The 14967-nt window shown below is 41.8% G+C and overlaps 1 protein-coding gene across 3 annotated transcripts in view; it reads right to left on the bottom strand.

The window, feature by feature from the left end:
• Window positions 1-560: 560 nt before the first annotated feature.
• cep57l1 (centrosomal protein 57, like 1) overlaps window positions 561-14967 on the bottom strand; it is a 50603-nt gene continuing 36196 nt past the window's right edge. For all 3 annotated transcript variants that reach the window (XM_063040790.1, XM_063040789.1, XM_063040788.1), the window contains 3 exons: window positions 12617-12882; window positions 6403-6547; window positions 561-1017 (listed from right to left, as the gene is read on the bottom strand). In XM_063040790.1, coding sequence (XP_062896860.1) covers window positions 787-1017; window positions 6403-6547; window positions 12617-12882 — 642 coding nt within the window. In that variant the 3' untranslated portion in view covers window positions 561-786. The remainder of the gene's footprint in view (window positions 1018-6402; window positions 6548-12616; window positions 12883-14967) is intronic.

Consider the following 14967-nt stretch of genomic DNA (forward strand, 5'->3'; position numbering starts at 1 on the left):
CCATTCCCTGTAGGTCTACAACTTGATCTCTGAGAGCAAAACCCCACACACAGGAGAACATACAAACTTAAGTTCAGATAATGCCCAAAAGCTAAGCAGATGGAATTCGCATTTCATCTGAAACAAGCTACTATAACTATGGCATTCATCTAGGCTTTGAATGTTCACCCAAGATTATGCACTCAAATTGCAGAATAGGAACAGAACCGAGGACTTTGTGATGCAACAGTATAGGCTCCAAGCAAAATTGGGCTAAGTGGTCCACCAGATTTGCTAAAGCATTTGAAAATGTTAACTACATCTTCCTTTCTCCCATACCATTTATTATTGGCTATTTAAACTGACAAGTATACACCCAAATTTAGGTGAAGAATCTAAATTAGCTAAGAGTCCTCTCTAGTCCCTGTCCTTTGTATTCATAGCAAATTTGGGAGAAGCGAATGTCACCTAGATTGCATTAGAGCACAGCTTAAAATAAAAAGGAAAAGGGAAAATTACGTATAAGAGCAAACAAAAGAGAAATACACATAGTAGACTCTTAAGAGCTTTTATTAGTATGGATGAACAAGTAACACATATAAAAAACATTCAGCAATCTAGCATCAGTAAGTGCTCAGAGCAAGTCACTGATTGTAGATTACAATGAAAAAAGCAACACGAAACATCAAATAAATCAGTACCATACGCCAGTGTCCGCAATATTTCAAGTCAAGTCTTATATAAAAAAACAAAAAAAAGGGAATAGATTCACAGACCTATTCCACAACAATTTACAAGTTCATGTAATCACTGGTCCCATACAATGTCATTTTTCCTTAGGGTCATCTGCAGCCTTTGTGCATTTTTAAGCAACTGAAGGCTTTCTTGTCCTTTCTTCCCCAGAGCAGTAGTTTGCTTAGCTAAATATTCTGTTGCTTTTGGGGCAACTTCTTTTATTTCATTTAAAGGTTTTGATCCTTTCTTTGTTTCAGCCAACTGCTTCCTCATCTTTTTCACTTTTAGATTCAGTTTTTCAACCTTTCAAGAAAGACAATTGCCAAAAAGTTACTTTTTTTGATTTTTCCTTTTGACATTTGATTCAAAGACAATTAAAAACACAAGTGTAAAAGAATTACATTCTTGCGATAAAAATAAATTTAAAAATATAACATAGGACTTGCAACATTTGAGATTAATTTTAAACTTTGGAACAGAGGAAAGCACACTCAAGTAGTTTCAACGCAAATTTCATATTGTTGCATATTAATTATGGCTTTGTAATGACAAGAAGGTACAATACAACAGAGGTTATTTTAGGTAACACACATCAAAGTTGCTGGTGAACGCAGCAGGCCAAGCAGCATCTCTAGGAAGAGGTACAGTCGACATTTCAGGCCGAGACCCTTCGTCAGGACTGAAGGAACAGTTAGTAAGAGATTTGAAAGTGGGAGGGGGAGGGGGAGATCCAAAATGATAGGAGAGGGCAGAAGGGGAAGGGATGGAGCCAAGAGCTGGACAGGTAATTGGCAAAGGGGATATGAGAGGATCATGGAACAGGAGGTCCGGGAAGAAAGACGGGGGGTGGGGGGAACCAGAGGATGGGCAAGGGGTATAGTCAGAGGGACAGAGGGAGAAAAAGGAGAGTGAGAGAAAGAATGTGTGTATAAAAATAAATAACGGATGGGGTACGAGGGGGAGGTGGGGCATTAGCAGAAGTTAGAGAAGTCAATGTTCATGCCATCAGGTTGGAGGCTACCCAGACGGAATATAAGGTGTTGTTCCTCCAACCTGAGTGTGGCTTCATCTTTACAGTAGAGGAGGCCGTGGATAGACATGTCAGAATGGGAATGGGATGTGGAATTAATATGTGTGGCCACTGGGAGATCCTGCTTTCTCTGGCAGACAGAGCGTAGCGAAGTGGTCTCCCAGTCTGTGTCGGGTCTCGCGAATATATAGAAGGCCACATTGGGAGCACCGGACGCAGTATATTACCCCAGCCGACTCACAGGTGAAGTGTCGCCTCACCTGGAAGGACTGTCTGGGGCCCTGAATGGTGGTAAGGGAGGAAGTATAAGGGCATGTGTAGCACTTGTTCTGCTTACAAGGATAAGTGCCAGGAGGGAGATCAGTGGGGAGGGATGGGGGGGACGAATGGACAAGGGAGTCGCGTAGGGAGCGATCCCTGTGGAAAGCGGGGGGGGGGAGGGAAAGGTGTGCTTAGTGGTGGGATCCCGTTGGAGGTGGCGGAAGTTACGGAGAATAAATATGTTGGACCCGGAGGCTGGTGGGGTGGTAGGTGAGGACCAGGGGAACCCTATTCCTAGTGGGGTGGCGGGAGGATGGAGTGAGAGCAGATGTGCGTGAAATGGGGGAGATGCGTTTGAGAGCAGAGTTGATGGTGGAGGAAGGGAAGCCCCTTTCTTTAAAAAAGGACATCTCCCTTGTCCTGGAATGAAAAGCCTCATCCTGAGAGCAGATGCGGCGGAGATGGAGGAATTGCGAGAAGGGGATGGCATTTTTGCAAGAGACAGGGTGAGAAGAGGAATAGTCCAGATAGCTGTGAGAGTCAGTAGGCTTATAGTAGACACCAGTGGATAAGCTGTCTCCAGAGATAGAGACAGAAAGATCTAGAAAGCGGAGGGAGGTGTCGGAAATGAACCAGGTAAACTTGAGGGCAGGGTGAAAGTTGGAGGCAAAGTTAATAAAGTCAACGAGCTCTGCATGCGTGCAGGAAGCAGCACCAATGCAGTCCTCGATGTAGCGAAAGAAAAGTGGGGGACAGATACCAGAACAGGTACGGAACATAGATTGTTCCACAAAGCCAACAAAAAGGCAGGCATAGCTAGGACCCATACGGGTGCCCATAGCTACACCTTTAGTTTGGAGGAAATGGGAGGAGCCAAAGGAGAAATTATTAAAAGTAAGGACTAATCCCGCTAGACGGAGCAGAGTGGTGGTAGAGGGGAACTGATTAGGTCTGGAATCCAAAAAGAAGCGGAGAGCTTTGAGACCTTCCTGATGGGGGATGGAAGTATATAGGGACTGGACATCCATGGTGAAAATAAAGCGTTGGGGGCCAGGGAACTTAAAATCATCGAAAAGTTTAAGAGCGTGAGAAGTGTCACGAACATAGGTAGGAAGAGATTGAACAAGGGGGGATAAAACCGTGTCGAGGTATGCAGAAACGAGTTCGGTGGGGCAGGAGCAAGCTGAGACAATGGGTCTACCTGGACAGGCAGGTTTGTGGATCTTGGGTAGGAGGTAGAAACGGGAAGTGCCAGGCGTGGGAACTATAAGGTTGGTAGCAGTGGACGGGAGATCCCCTGAGCGGATAAAGTCGGTGATGGTGTGGGAGACAATGGCCTGGTGCTCCTTAGTGGGGTCACGATCGAGGGGTAAATAAGAGCAGGTATCCGCGAGTTGTCGCTGTGCCTCAGCAAGGTAGAGGTCAGTACGCCAGACTACAACAGCACCCCCCTTATCGGCGGGTTTAATAGTAAGGTTAGGATTAGTGTGGAGGGAGTGGAGAGCAGAGCGTTCGGAAGGAGTGAGGTTGGAATGGGAACAAGATGCAGTGAAGTCGAGACGGTTGATGTCCTGTTGGCAGTTAGCAATAAAGAGATCCAGAGCAGGCAGAAGACCCGAGCAGGGTGTCCATGAAGAAGAGGAGGGTTGAAGACGGAAGAAGGGGTCATCGGTGGGGGTGGAAGAGTCCTTGCCGAAGAAGTAGGCTCGGAGACGGAGACGGCGGAAGAAAAGTTCCGCATCATGGCGAACACGGAACTCGCTGAGGTGTGGGCGAAGGGGGACAAAGGTGAGGCCCTTACTGAGGACAGAGCGTTCTGCCTCCGACAGTTGAAGGTCGAAGGGGATGGTAAAAACCCGGCATGGATGAGAGCTGGGATCAGAGGAGGGAGGGGGGAGGCTGGGGGTGTCAGTGGAGAGGGGAGGGTTGGGGTGAGAGGAAGATGGAGCCTCTGAGTACCCGGGACCTGACGATGGGATCTGAGGGAGATGGGATTGCAGAGTATTGGTGGGGGAAAGGGAGACGGGAGCACAATAGCAGCACAGAAAGACCCGGCCTGGAGTTCAAGGCTGGAGTATTTTAGGTTCTGTTTTGCTGGGTATGCTTAAACTGGTTTACATAATGTTTATTCCTTCCACCAGTACCATCTAGTGGCTGTACTGTGTATCACCTATACAATGATTTGCAATTTTTTTTAGACCATCTTAAAAGCACCTCTACAACTTGCAGTACCTAGCATAAAGGAACACCAACACTTCAAGTACATGGAAATACAGATTGAGTACTCCTTATCCGAAATTTCAAAATCCAAAAACCTCTGAAATCCAATTTAGTTTAGCGCTGACATGACATCACAAATGAAAAACTCCACAGGACTCTGGGAATGTTCCCAGGCAATGCACGTCTCAGTGCATGACAGACAGTTCTGAGAAGTAACCTCATAGAAGTTAATGAAAAATAGAAAAACACTGAATAAAGCAAAAAATGAAGATTTCAATCATTAATCATCAGCGGAGTGAACATATGCCAAGTAATTGTATGCAGATTATGAAACAAGCAAAGATCTGATGATTAACTGAAAATTTAAGGTAATTGTGAATATTCAGCCAACTGGTTGCAGAAATTTAAGAAAACGCTGTGCATTAAATTTTTGAAGATTTATGGTGATACAGTTGTCTGCTGATCATGAAAATCTTGCACCAGAACAAGACTACATTGTTTTTATATCTTACGTTACGGCATTGCATTTTAAAATCTAACACCAGAACAGGTCTACAATACTGACTGTTTTTATACCTGACATAAAACCTAAAAAAAAAGTAAAATACAAATATAGCGTACTGTACTCTTTTAATCAAAACTCGGCATCGTAGGTGAAGACTGAAAGCCTTCCGTTGTTTGTTGTTTTCACAGCTGATTCAGATATTCTCCCGATGCTGCTGTGCTGCTTTTGTTTCCTTGCATACATTATATTAATAGTATGTAATAATTTGTACTGTGAAGTACTTATGTGTGATGAACAAGCGTAAGACAAAGGATTGAGTTTAGGAGCCGAGAGGTAATGTTGCAACTATATAGGACCCTGGTCAGACCCCACTTGGAATATTGTGCTCAGTTCTGGTCGCCTCACTATAGGAAGGATGTGGAAACCATAGAAAGGGTGCAGAGGAGATTTACAAGGAGGTTGCCTGAATTGGGGAGCATGCCTTATGAAAATAGGTTGAGTGAACTCAGCCTTTTTTCCTTGGAGTGACGGAGGATGAGAGGTGAACTGAGAGAGGTGTATAAGATGATGAGAGGTATTGATCATGTGGATAGTCATAGGCTTTTTCCCAGGGCTGAAATGGCTAGCACAAGAGGGCACAGTTTTAAGGTGCTTGGAAATAGGTACAGAGATGTCGGGGTTAAGTTGTTTTTTTTAATGCAAAGCGTGGTGAGTGCGTGGAATGGGCTGCCAGTGACGGTGATGGAGGCAGATACAATAGGGTCTTTTAAAAGACTCCTGGACAGGTACATGGAGCTCAGAAAAATAGAGGGCTATGGGAAACACTAGGTAATTTCTAAGGTTAGGATATGTTCGGCACAGTTTTGTGGGCCAAAGGGCCTGTATTGTGCTGTAGGTTTTCTATGTTTCTAAAGACTGCTTACCAGTAGCACATAAATTCAGAGTCTGAAATGATGGTGATCCCAAGCTATCTCATTATATATTCCAAAATCTGAGAAAAATCCAAAATCCAAAACACTTCCGGCCCCAAGCAATTCCGATAAGGGGTATTCAACCTGTACCACTATGTTGAGTGGGAAATTTAAAAATCACTTTTCCTTCATTATCATTGCATTCAATACTGGAACTCCCTACTCAAAAAAAATGTGGGAATATCTTCCGAGGGACTGCAAAAGTTCAAGGCAATGGCTCTCCACCTTTTTAACCTTTTTAGGGAAATTTGGGATGAGTTATCTTTGCTAGCTCCCAAGCCCCAAAAAAACTGACCTCCTTTTTGGAGAAGAAGTATAAATAAGTCAGAATTTCATAGTGCCACTTTATTTTTTCCCAAGTTTTAAGTAATTTATTGTTGTTCATTTGTCTTCCAGGTATCACATTAATATATTATTATAATAATATTTCTAATAAAGCAGAGTTGATTAGTAAGCAAAAGTGCTTTGAAGATTTTGGTATATCACCATGTTACATAAAGAAAAATTATATTTGTTAAAATTCCATGATAATTAGAAATATTATTCACATTTTCATTAACATACTGGCTGAGGCAGACATCTATTCAAATGGAGGGAATGTTACAAGTTTCTAAACCTCTGATTTGTGAGCAAAAATGCTGATATTTTTGAAGTGGGTATGGGGAAAAGCAGAGGGGAAAAATACAAAATTTGGCACTCACATGATCTTGGTGTTTTTTGAGTTTAGAAATCTGTTCCCCTTTCTTCTCCATCTGCTTCACTAGACAGTCCAGTTCACGTTCCAAATCTTCACGGACATTTATATTCTTGGTATCTTGTATTTGCTTCAGCAAGTCCTGATGCTCGCTGTGAATAGAAAATTTAGGAGGCATTTGAACAACAGATACATGTTGGCTGCAAAATAATTCTGTACACACCAATCAATCACTTCAAATATTACCCATTTCTAAAGTTCAAAGTACATTATCAATGTACAGTATATTTTATACAACTTTCAGATTCATCTTCTTGAAGGTAACCACAAAACAAACAAACGCAACAGAACCCATTAAAAACCCCGCACAAAGACCAAACACCCAATGTGCAAAAAAAGAACAAATCGTGCAAACAATAAAACACAGAATATTAACCGTAGAGTTCCCGAAAGAGAGTCCGCAGCCATGGAGCCATCACCAAAACTCCCCCCCTTTACCAAGCCACCAGAAGTGACTTTTCTCCTTACTGCTTATTCTTATAAACAACAAAATTATGTATTATACAGCACCCACGACATAATGAAACTCGCAAAGTGCTTTGTAGAAGTATTACATATCAAAAGTTGTGGTATGAAATTAGGCAGTGAAAGGAGAGTAATATAGTGAAAAGTTGCAAAGGAAAGAGCTAAACAAAGACAGAATTAAGTCATTTGGCCTATCACATATTATGCCCTATACCACGCACACACACACATACACATACACACGCGAATGAACAGCATATTCAACAACTAATTTTAGGCAGGGAATGGAAGTATACAGACCATGTGGCAGCAGATGGATTGGCATTATGGTCTGCACAGGCAATGTGCTATACTGCTCCCTATCCTATTAATTACAGATCCCCAGGTACAGACAGCAAAAGATAAAACTGCCAACAGTGTGATAAAATTCAGCAATGCACAACAGGCAGAATTAGAGGAGTGCTGAGAACACAAAAATAGAGAAGGTACTAGCAAGGACATGGAGAAACCTGAAAACAAGCGTGAACTCCGGAAAGCCATTCAGGGCGCCAAGAGGCAATATTGAGCCAAGTTGGAAGCCCAGGCTAACCAGAGGGATGTCGGTAGACTATGGCAGAGTCTAAATGAGATCACTGGGCGCAAAGAAAAGGCTGGGAATATCAATAACTGTGGCGCTTCTCTTCCTGGCGAACTTAACGTATTCTATGCAAGATTCGAACAGAAGAGGAGCGTCCCGCTCCCTCCGGATGAACCGGACCTGGTGGCATCGAGATTCATCGTCACCAGGGAGGACGTTAGAAGGGCCCTCCTAAAGATAAATCCAAGGAAGGCAACGGGCCCAGATGGCAACCTGGGATGGGTTCTCCGGGCCTGTGCAAGCGAGCTAGCTGGAGTGTTTGCTGACACCTTTCAACTGCTCCTTGCTTCAGTCTAAGATTCCGTTGTGTTTTAAAAAGGCAACGATAATCCCAGTGCTGAAGAAGAACAAGGTGGTATGCCTGAATGATTATCGACCTGTGGCTCTGACATCAATTGCTATGAAGTGCTTGGAGCAATTGGTTATGGCACACATCAACCACAGCCTACCAGTCAACCTCGACACTTTGCAATCCGCCTACCGGAGCAACAGGTCAACGGCAGATGCCATTTCTCTGGCCCTACATTCCTCCTTAGAACACCTAGAGAGTAAAGATGCATACGTAAGGCTCCTTTTCATTGACTACAGCTCTGCCTTTAATAACATCATTCCAAATAAACTGATTCCTAAGCTCTGGAACCTGGGCCTTAGCACTCAGATCTGCAGCTGGATCTTCAACTTCCTCACAGACAGGACCCAGGCTGTAAAAATAGGGGACAAGCTCTCCTATACAATCACTCTGAGCACCGGTGCCCCACAAGGCTGTGTACTCAGCCCCCTGCTGTACTCACTGTACACCCATGATTGTGTAGCCAAGTTTCCATCAAACTCAATATATAAGTTTGCTGATGACACCACAATTGTACGCCGTATCTCGGGTAATGATGAGTTTGAGTACAGAGAGGAAATTAAGAACCTGGTGGCATGGTGCGAAGACAAAAATCTATCCCTCAACGTCAGCAAGACGAAGGAATTGGTTGTTGACTTCAGAAGGAGTAGCGTACCGCACGACCCAATTTACATCGGTGGTGCGCAAGTGGAACAGGTCAAAAGTTTTAAGTTCCTAGGGGTCAATATCACAAATGACCTGACTTGGTCCAACCAAGCAGAGTCCACTGCCAAGAGGGCCCACCAGCGCCTTTACTTCCTGAGAAAGCTAAAGAAATTTGGCCTGTCCCCTAAGACCCTCACTAATTTTTATAGATGCACCGTAGAAAGCATTCTTCTAGGATGCATCACAACCTGGTATGGAAGTTGTCCTGTCCAAGACCGGAAGAAGTTGCAGAAGATTATGAACACGGCGCAGCACATCACACAAACCAATCTTCCGTCCGTGGACTCACTTTACACCGCACGCTGTTGGAGCAGTGCTGCCAGGATAATCAAGGACACGACCCACCCAGCCAACAGACTTTTTGTCCCTCTTCCCTCCGGGAGAAGGCTCAGGAGCTTGAAGACTCGTATGGCCAGATTTGGAAACAGCTTCTTTCCAACTGTGATAAGACTGCTGAACAGATCCTGACCCGGATCTGGGCCGTACCCTCTAAATATCTGGACCTGCCTCTCGGTTTTTGTGCACTACCTTACTTTCCCTTTTCTAGTTTCTATTTATGATTTATAATTTAAATTTTTAATATTTACTATCGATTTGTACTCCAGGGAGCGGGAAGCGCAGAATCAAATATCGCTGTGATGATTGTACATTCTAGTACCAATTGTTTGGCAACAATAAAGTATAAAGTATAGATACTTAAAGGACAGCACTAGGCCAGGTGATAAGGTTAGGCACACAGCAAAGGTGGTGGTACAAATTATAGAGACAGACAAAACTTTGGATAGCCTTGGAGTAATCACATACAGCAGTGAACAAGATAACAATGAGGTTTTCAGCAGATGAACCAAACCTTAGGCAGAGGCAACAATGTTGCCAAACTGGAAATAGATGAATTAATCTCTTTTAACAGGTTTTTGGTACTGTACTGTGTAATTACTTACTTTGTTCTGTTTGTAGCAGTGAAGCAAAGGAAAATATCAGATGGATAATATTATACTATCTGAAACCACAATATGTTATATTTTCCAGGCTATTACAATAAAATTCTTGAAGAACTAACATTGTTGCTAATTATTTCTTGGGTACCAGAACTAAATTACCATATCCTTTAAATTAGTGTCCTTTGTAACTGAATTAAATAGACCTTTTAGCTCAGGAAAAAAAAACATTCCCACCCCTGACAATTCTCAGTTATTACCATTCCTTGCTAATGATTACCTTCTGAAATTCACATTCTCATGACCAAAGCAAATAATTGATTTATTGGTAACTGTGGCAAAACATGGTATCATTCCACAGCATAACATGTTAAAAACAAATGATACAAAATAATTAATAAGAGTAACATTCAATAGACCAAACAAAACCTGATAATCCAGTACCAAAGTCCTAAGTATGCTCAATTATTGGAGTTCTGTTGCATCTTGCATTCGTGTTAATGGGTGTGGATTGTTCGTATTTTCTTCACATTTACCCTGTCGTCATATTCAAACACTAGCTAGTATATTTTTTCCTCAGAGCCTCTGCCTCCATCTGACTGATATATCAAAGAAACAGGGCACACAAGCTTAGTACAGCAGGTTGTAGCCTGTAAAACAGGGGTTCTCAACCTGGAGTCCACGGTTAGGGTAGGGGGTCCATGGCATTAAAATAGTTGTGAACTCCTGCTGTAGAGTGATGAAGGTAATGAGGGATATTACTTTGAAATTTATAAAATAATGCAATCTTAAAAAGTTTCTTAAATTTAATGATCTATATTGAAAGAAAAAAAACTTCATTAACTTTGACAAAAAAGCTCCTACCACTTGCTCTGCTTACAGCTGATTTGCCACTAAGACCTCAGCATGCTTTGCCAGTCTACCCTGTACGCATGCATCCCAGAATGAGGTTGATAGTTCTGGGAAATAAATGCATGCAGCAAAACATATTATATTCTCTATGGACTCCACAAACATAAACGTAGCTTGGAACCCTACGAGTTCAGGTAGCAATATCATTTTTTATTAGTTACAGTAGAGGTAGGTTGATTCAAAGGATTAAGGATCAGCTTTATTCTCCACATATATTTACATGCATCAGGAATTTGCTGTGGTGTGGTGGTCAGGGTGAGACATACAACAACATTCAACAACTATATAAAGAATAAAGCCAGAGGTTGAAGTACAAACATGGAATAAAAATGTGCATATGTACATAAATACCGGCAAATATTTACAATGTAAACAACAAATAAAAAGTGGTTTAAGGTGTTTACTGTGCAGTGGAGGGGTAACAGATAGGGGGGAGTGGAGGAGGCTAATGAGTACATTTGATCAGGTTAACTGCCTGGGAGAAGAAACTTTTAAGATGGTGTATAGTTTTTGTTTCTTGGCCCTAGTGGCACTTTCCAGAAGGGAGCTTACGTAAAAGGCTGTTTGCAAGGTGGGTAGTGTCTGCAATGATTTTTCCTACCCATTTCTTTGTCCTGGACAGATACAAGACCTGCAGTGGTGTAGTGACTGCAGCCTATGACTTTTTCTGCTGATCTGACAGGTCTCTGTACTTTTGCATATTGTGAAAGGATGCTGTACCAAAACAGACAGAAATGGCTGATATGAAGATGCTCTCTATGACGGCAGTGTACAATTGCACCAGTATGTTCTGGGGGAGATAGAATTTTACCAACTGCCATAAGTAGTCCATCTTCTGCTGAGCCTTTTTGTATATGAAGGAGATACAGTCCTCTCACATGAGGTCCTGTGGAATAATGATGCCCAGGAACCTGAAAATTGAAATGGAGTTAACTGCATAATTGTTGATGATGGATGAGTGGAGTGGAGACACATCTCACCTGAAGTCAATATGCATCTCCACAGCTCTAAAGGGCATTCCACTCCAAGTTGTTGTGATTGTACAAGAAGCAGCTGCTTAATCTGAGATCAAACTCATCCAAGTTGTGTTGGAGGTTCTGGTGGAAAGGAATGTCTGAGTTTCTTCTTAAAGGAAGCACCATAGGTCACTTTGGTGGGACATGGAGTTGAAGGGGTATTGGGCATATATGGTGAGGTACTGTAGATGTAGGCAAGTAGAGATAGAAGAAAGTGTGGGGAAAGAAAGTAATAATGGCAAGATCTTTGGAACAAGAGCAGACTAAAATCGAGCTACCAGGATAATTCTGCTTCTGGCTTTTAAGGAATTGTTTGAAGCACACTTTACAATGATTAGGCAACTGTGCTGGTACAGGTAATGGATGGAAGGCCACTAAAAGAGTGAGGTCCAATGAATTCCTCAGAAACTACTGGCCTGTGTTTCATTGTAGGATCAGAAAGCATTTTTTCTCTAAGCATGAAATCTCACATTTTAATTTTAAGAATATTTCATAATGTTAATTTGTATATTTAATGTATACCTTACGAGATTAGGGCATAATTGCTCTGGAGAGGATGCAGAGATTTACCAGGATGTTAACTGGAATGGAGTGTCTCCCTATAAAAGAGTAGACTAGCTAGGATGCCTCTGTTGGAGTGGAGAAAGCTGATTGTTTGGAGAGAGGTTATGGTAGGAGGCAGACAAAATTGAGTTAAACAAAATTATGTGGAAAACTTGCCCCATAGCGAAAGGTATCTGTAACCTGAGAGTTACAGGGTAAGCAGCAAGAACATGGCTGGAGTTGGAAATACATTGCCTGAGAGGGTAGCAGAAGCAGAGATTCTCACCTTGAAATGGCTGAAGTGTAAAGACTACCAACAAGTGCTGGTAAACAAGATTAATACAGGTGGAAACCCGATGGATGGCATGGACTGGGGTGACAAAAGGAAATGTTTCTGTGCTGTATGACTCTATGATCACTGCCAATTTTAAAATAAGGGCATGTGAACTCAGCATTAGCCACTTTAAATGGAATAGACAAATGGAGTGACAAGAGATTACATGTCAATAGGTAAGTGCTGTAAAAAATAATGAAGTGAAAGTTGGATATTTTTCCCTCTCCCAGTGCAATCAGTGGACAGACAATTTTATACTTACAAGCTCATTTGACCCAGCTCGTCCTGCAATGCCACAAGGATTTCGGAGAGCCCCTCAGTCAATGATGAGGATGAGAGAGAGAATGATACAGACTTCAAATCCTCATTCTTCACCCTGCCTTTGTCACAAATCACTCCTCTTGTGTTCTTCAATGTTCTTTGATCAGAATACTTTGGTCTTCCATCAGAAGTCATTTTGTTATAATGCTTCATCAGATGGAGGACATTCTGTACATTTGCTGCAACTGAGTGGCTGGAACTAATGGACTTGAACACAAAAACATAAAAAGAACAAGTTATAAAAAACTGCTGGATTTTCTTAATAAAGAAATAGTTTCTTTAGGCTGGATTAAATTTTGAGCAGGTCACCATCAGAAAACACAAACTTTAAGGGCAACATGTGGCTCTGAGTGCATATCAGCAAACATATGACACATTGCAAACACCCCAATGCCCATTTTAGTCTTGGCTGAGACAATACCAATCACTAGTTGGAATTGGAATATCATTGGCACATGTACTGAGATGCAGTGAAAAATTTAGTTTTGTGAACATCTACAAAACAGAAGTATGTTGGGGTAGTACAAGGGAAAAATCAGTAATAGATTGCAGAACAGTGTTACAGTTACTGACAAAGGGCAGTGTATGTAGACAGTAAAGGTGCAAGGGCCATGGTGAGGTAGATTACGAGGACAGAAGTTCATCTTTAATGAGATCTGTTCAAGAGTCTTATAAAAGCTGTCATTGACATTAGTGCTACATGTTTTCAAACTCTCTTATCTTCTACTCACTGAAAGTGCAGGGTGGGAAGGAGAAGAGAGATTGTTAAGGAGAGAGAGGGATCTCTGATTATGTTAGATGCATTTCCAAGACAGCAAGAAGTATAGTCAGAGTCCAGGGGGAGAGGAGGGGCGATAATTTTTGTGATGGACTGAGCTGTGTCCACAACTCTCTCCAAGGTGTGATGCTCCCAGATAGGATGATTACCACGGTTTAACTTCTACAATGTTATAGTTTGAAAAAATATATTTACTTATTTATTAATTATGACTGCACGGGCAAAGCTTGCACTTATTACCCAACCTTAATAATATCTAAGGCAGCTAGGCAGTTGCCATACCTGAAGCGACTCCTGCAGTGCCTATAAAAAATATTCACTCCCCTTGGAAGTTTTCACGTTTTATTGTTTTACAGCATTGAACCAGTGGATTTAATTTGGCTTTTTTTTTTGACACTGATCAACAGAGAAAGACTCTTTTGTGTCAAAGAGAAAACATCTCTACAAAGTGATCTAAATTAATTACAAATATAAAACACTCTCCATCTCAGCCACTGAAGCTTGTAACTCCTTCAGAGTTGTCACAGGTCTCTTGGTGGCCTCCATCACTAGTCCCCTTCTTGCATGATCACCAGTTGTTGAGGACGGCTTGCTCTAGGCAGATTTACAGCTGTGCCACATTCGTTCCACTTCTTGATGATCGACTTAACTGTTATCTGAGGGATATCCAGTGACTTGGAAATATTCTTGTATCCAACTCCTGACTTGTGTTTTTCAATAACCTTTTTGTGGAATTGCTTGGAGTGTCCTCCTGTTTTCATGGTGTAGTTTTTGCCAGGATACTGACTCACCAGCAGGTGGACCTTTCAAATACAGATGTATCTTTACTACAATTGAAACACCTTGACTGCACACAGATGATTGCCGCTGAACTTATTATGTGACTTCTAAAACCAGCTGGCTGCACCAGTGATGATTTGGTGTGTCATATTAAAGGGGGTGAATACTTATGCAATCAAATATTTTGTGTTTTATATTTGTAATTAATTTCAATCACTTTGTAGGGATCTGTTTTCACTTTGACACAAAAGAGTCTTTTTCTGTTTATCAGTGTCAAAAAAGCCAAACTAAATCCACTGTGATTCAATGAAAACTTCCAGGGGGGTGAAAACTCTTTACAGGCACTGTATAATACTATTAAGTAGTTTGCCATGGTTTTGACCCAAAGAGGAATAGATAATATACTTTTTTATCAAGATGGTGTGTGATAAGATGGAATATGGGTTGTGTCACTGTAATTCTGTATTGCTCATATCCTTAACAGATGAGTAGAGTTGTTGTGAAGAAGCGACAATGCATGTTTGAATGATTCTGATGGAAGACTATTTTGTCAGTGGCAGAAGCACTGAATCCAAGGGATTGTAAATTTTATTTATTTACTTAAAGATATAACACAGAACAGGCCTTTCCAGCCCTTCGAGCCACACCACCCAGCAACCCTCAATTTAACCCTAACCTAATCACAGGACAAATTACAATGACCAATTAACCTGCTAACTGGTACATCTTTGGAC

Source organism: Mobula hypostoma, chromosome 2, assembly GCF_963921235.1.
Source record: "Mobula hypostoma chromosome 2, sMobHyp1.1, whole genome shotgun sequence".
In the NCBI taxonomy this organism is placed as follows: domain Eukaryota; kingdom Metazoa; phylum Chordata; class Chondrichthyes; order Myliobatiformes; family Myliobatidae; genus Mobula; species Mobula hypostoma.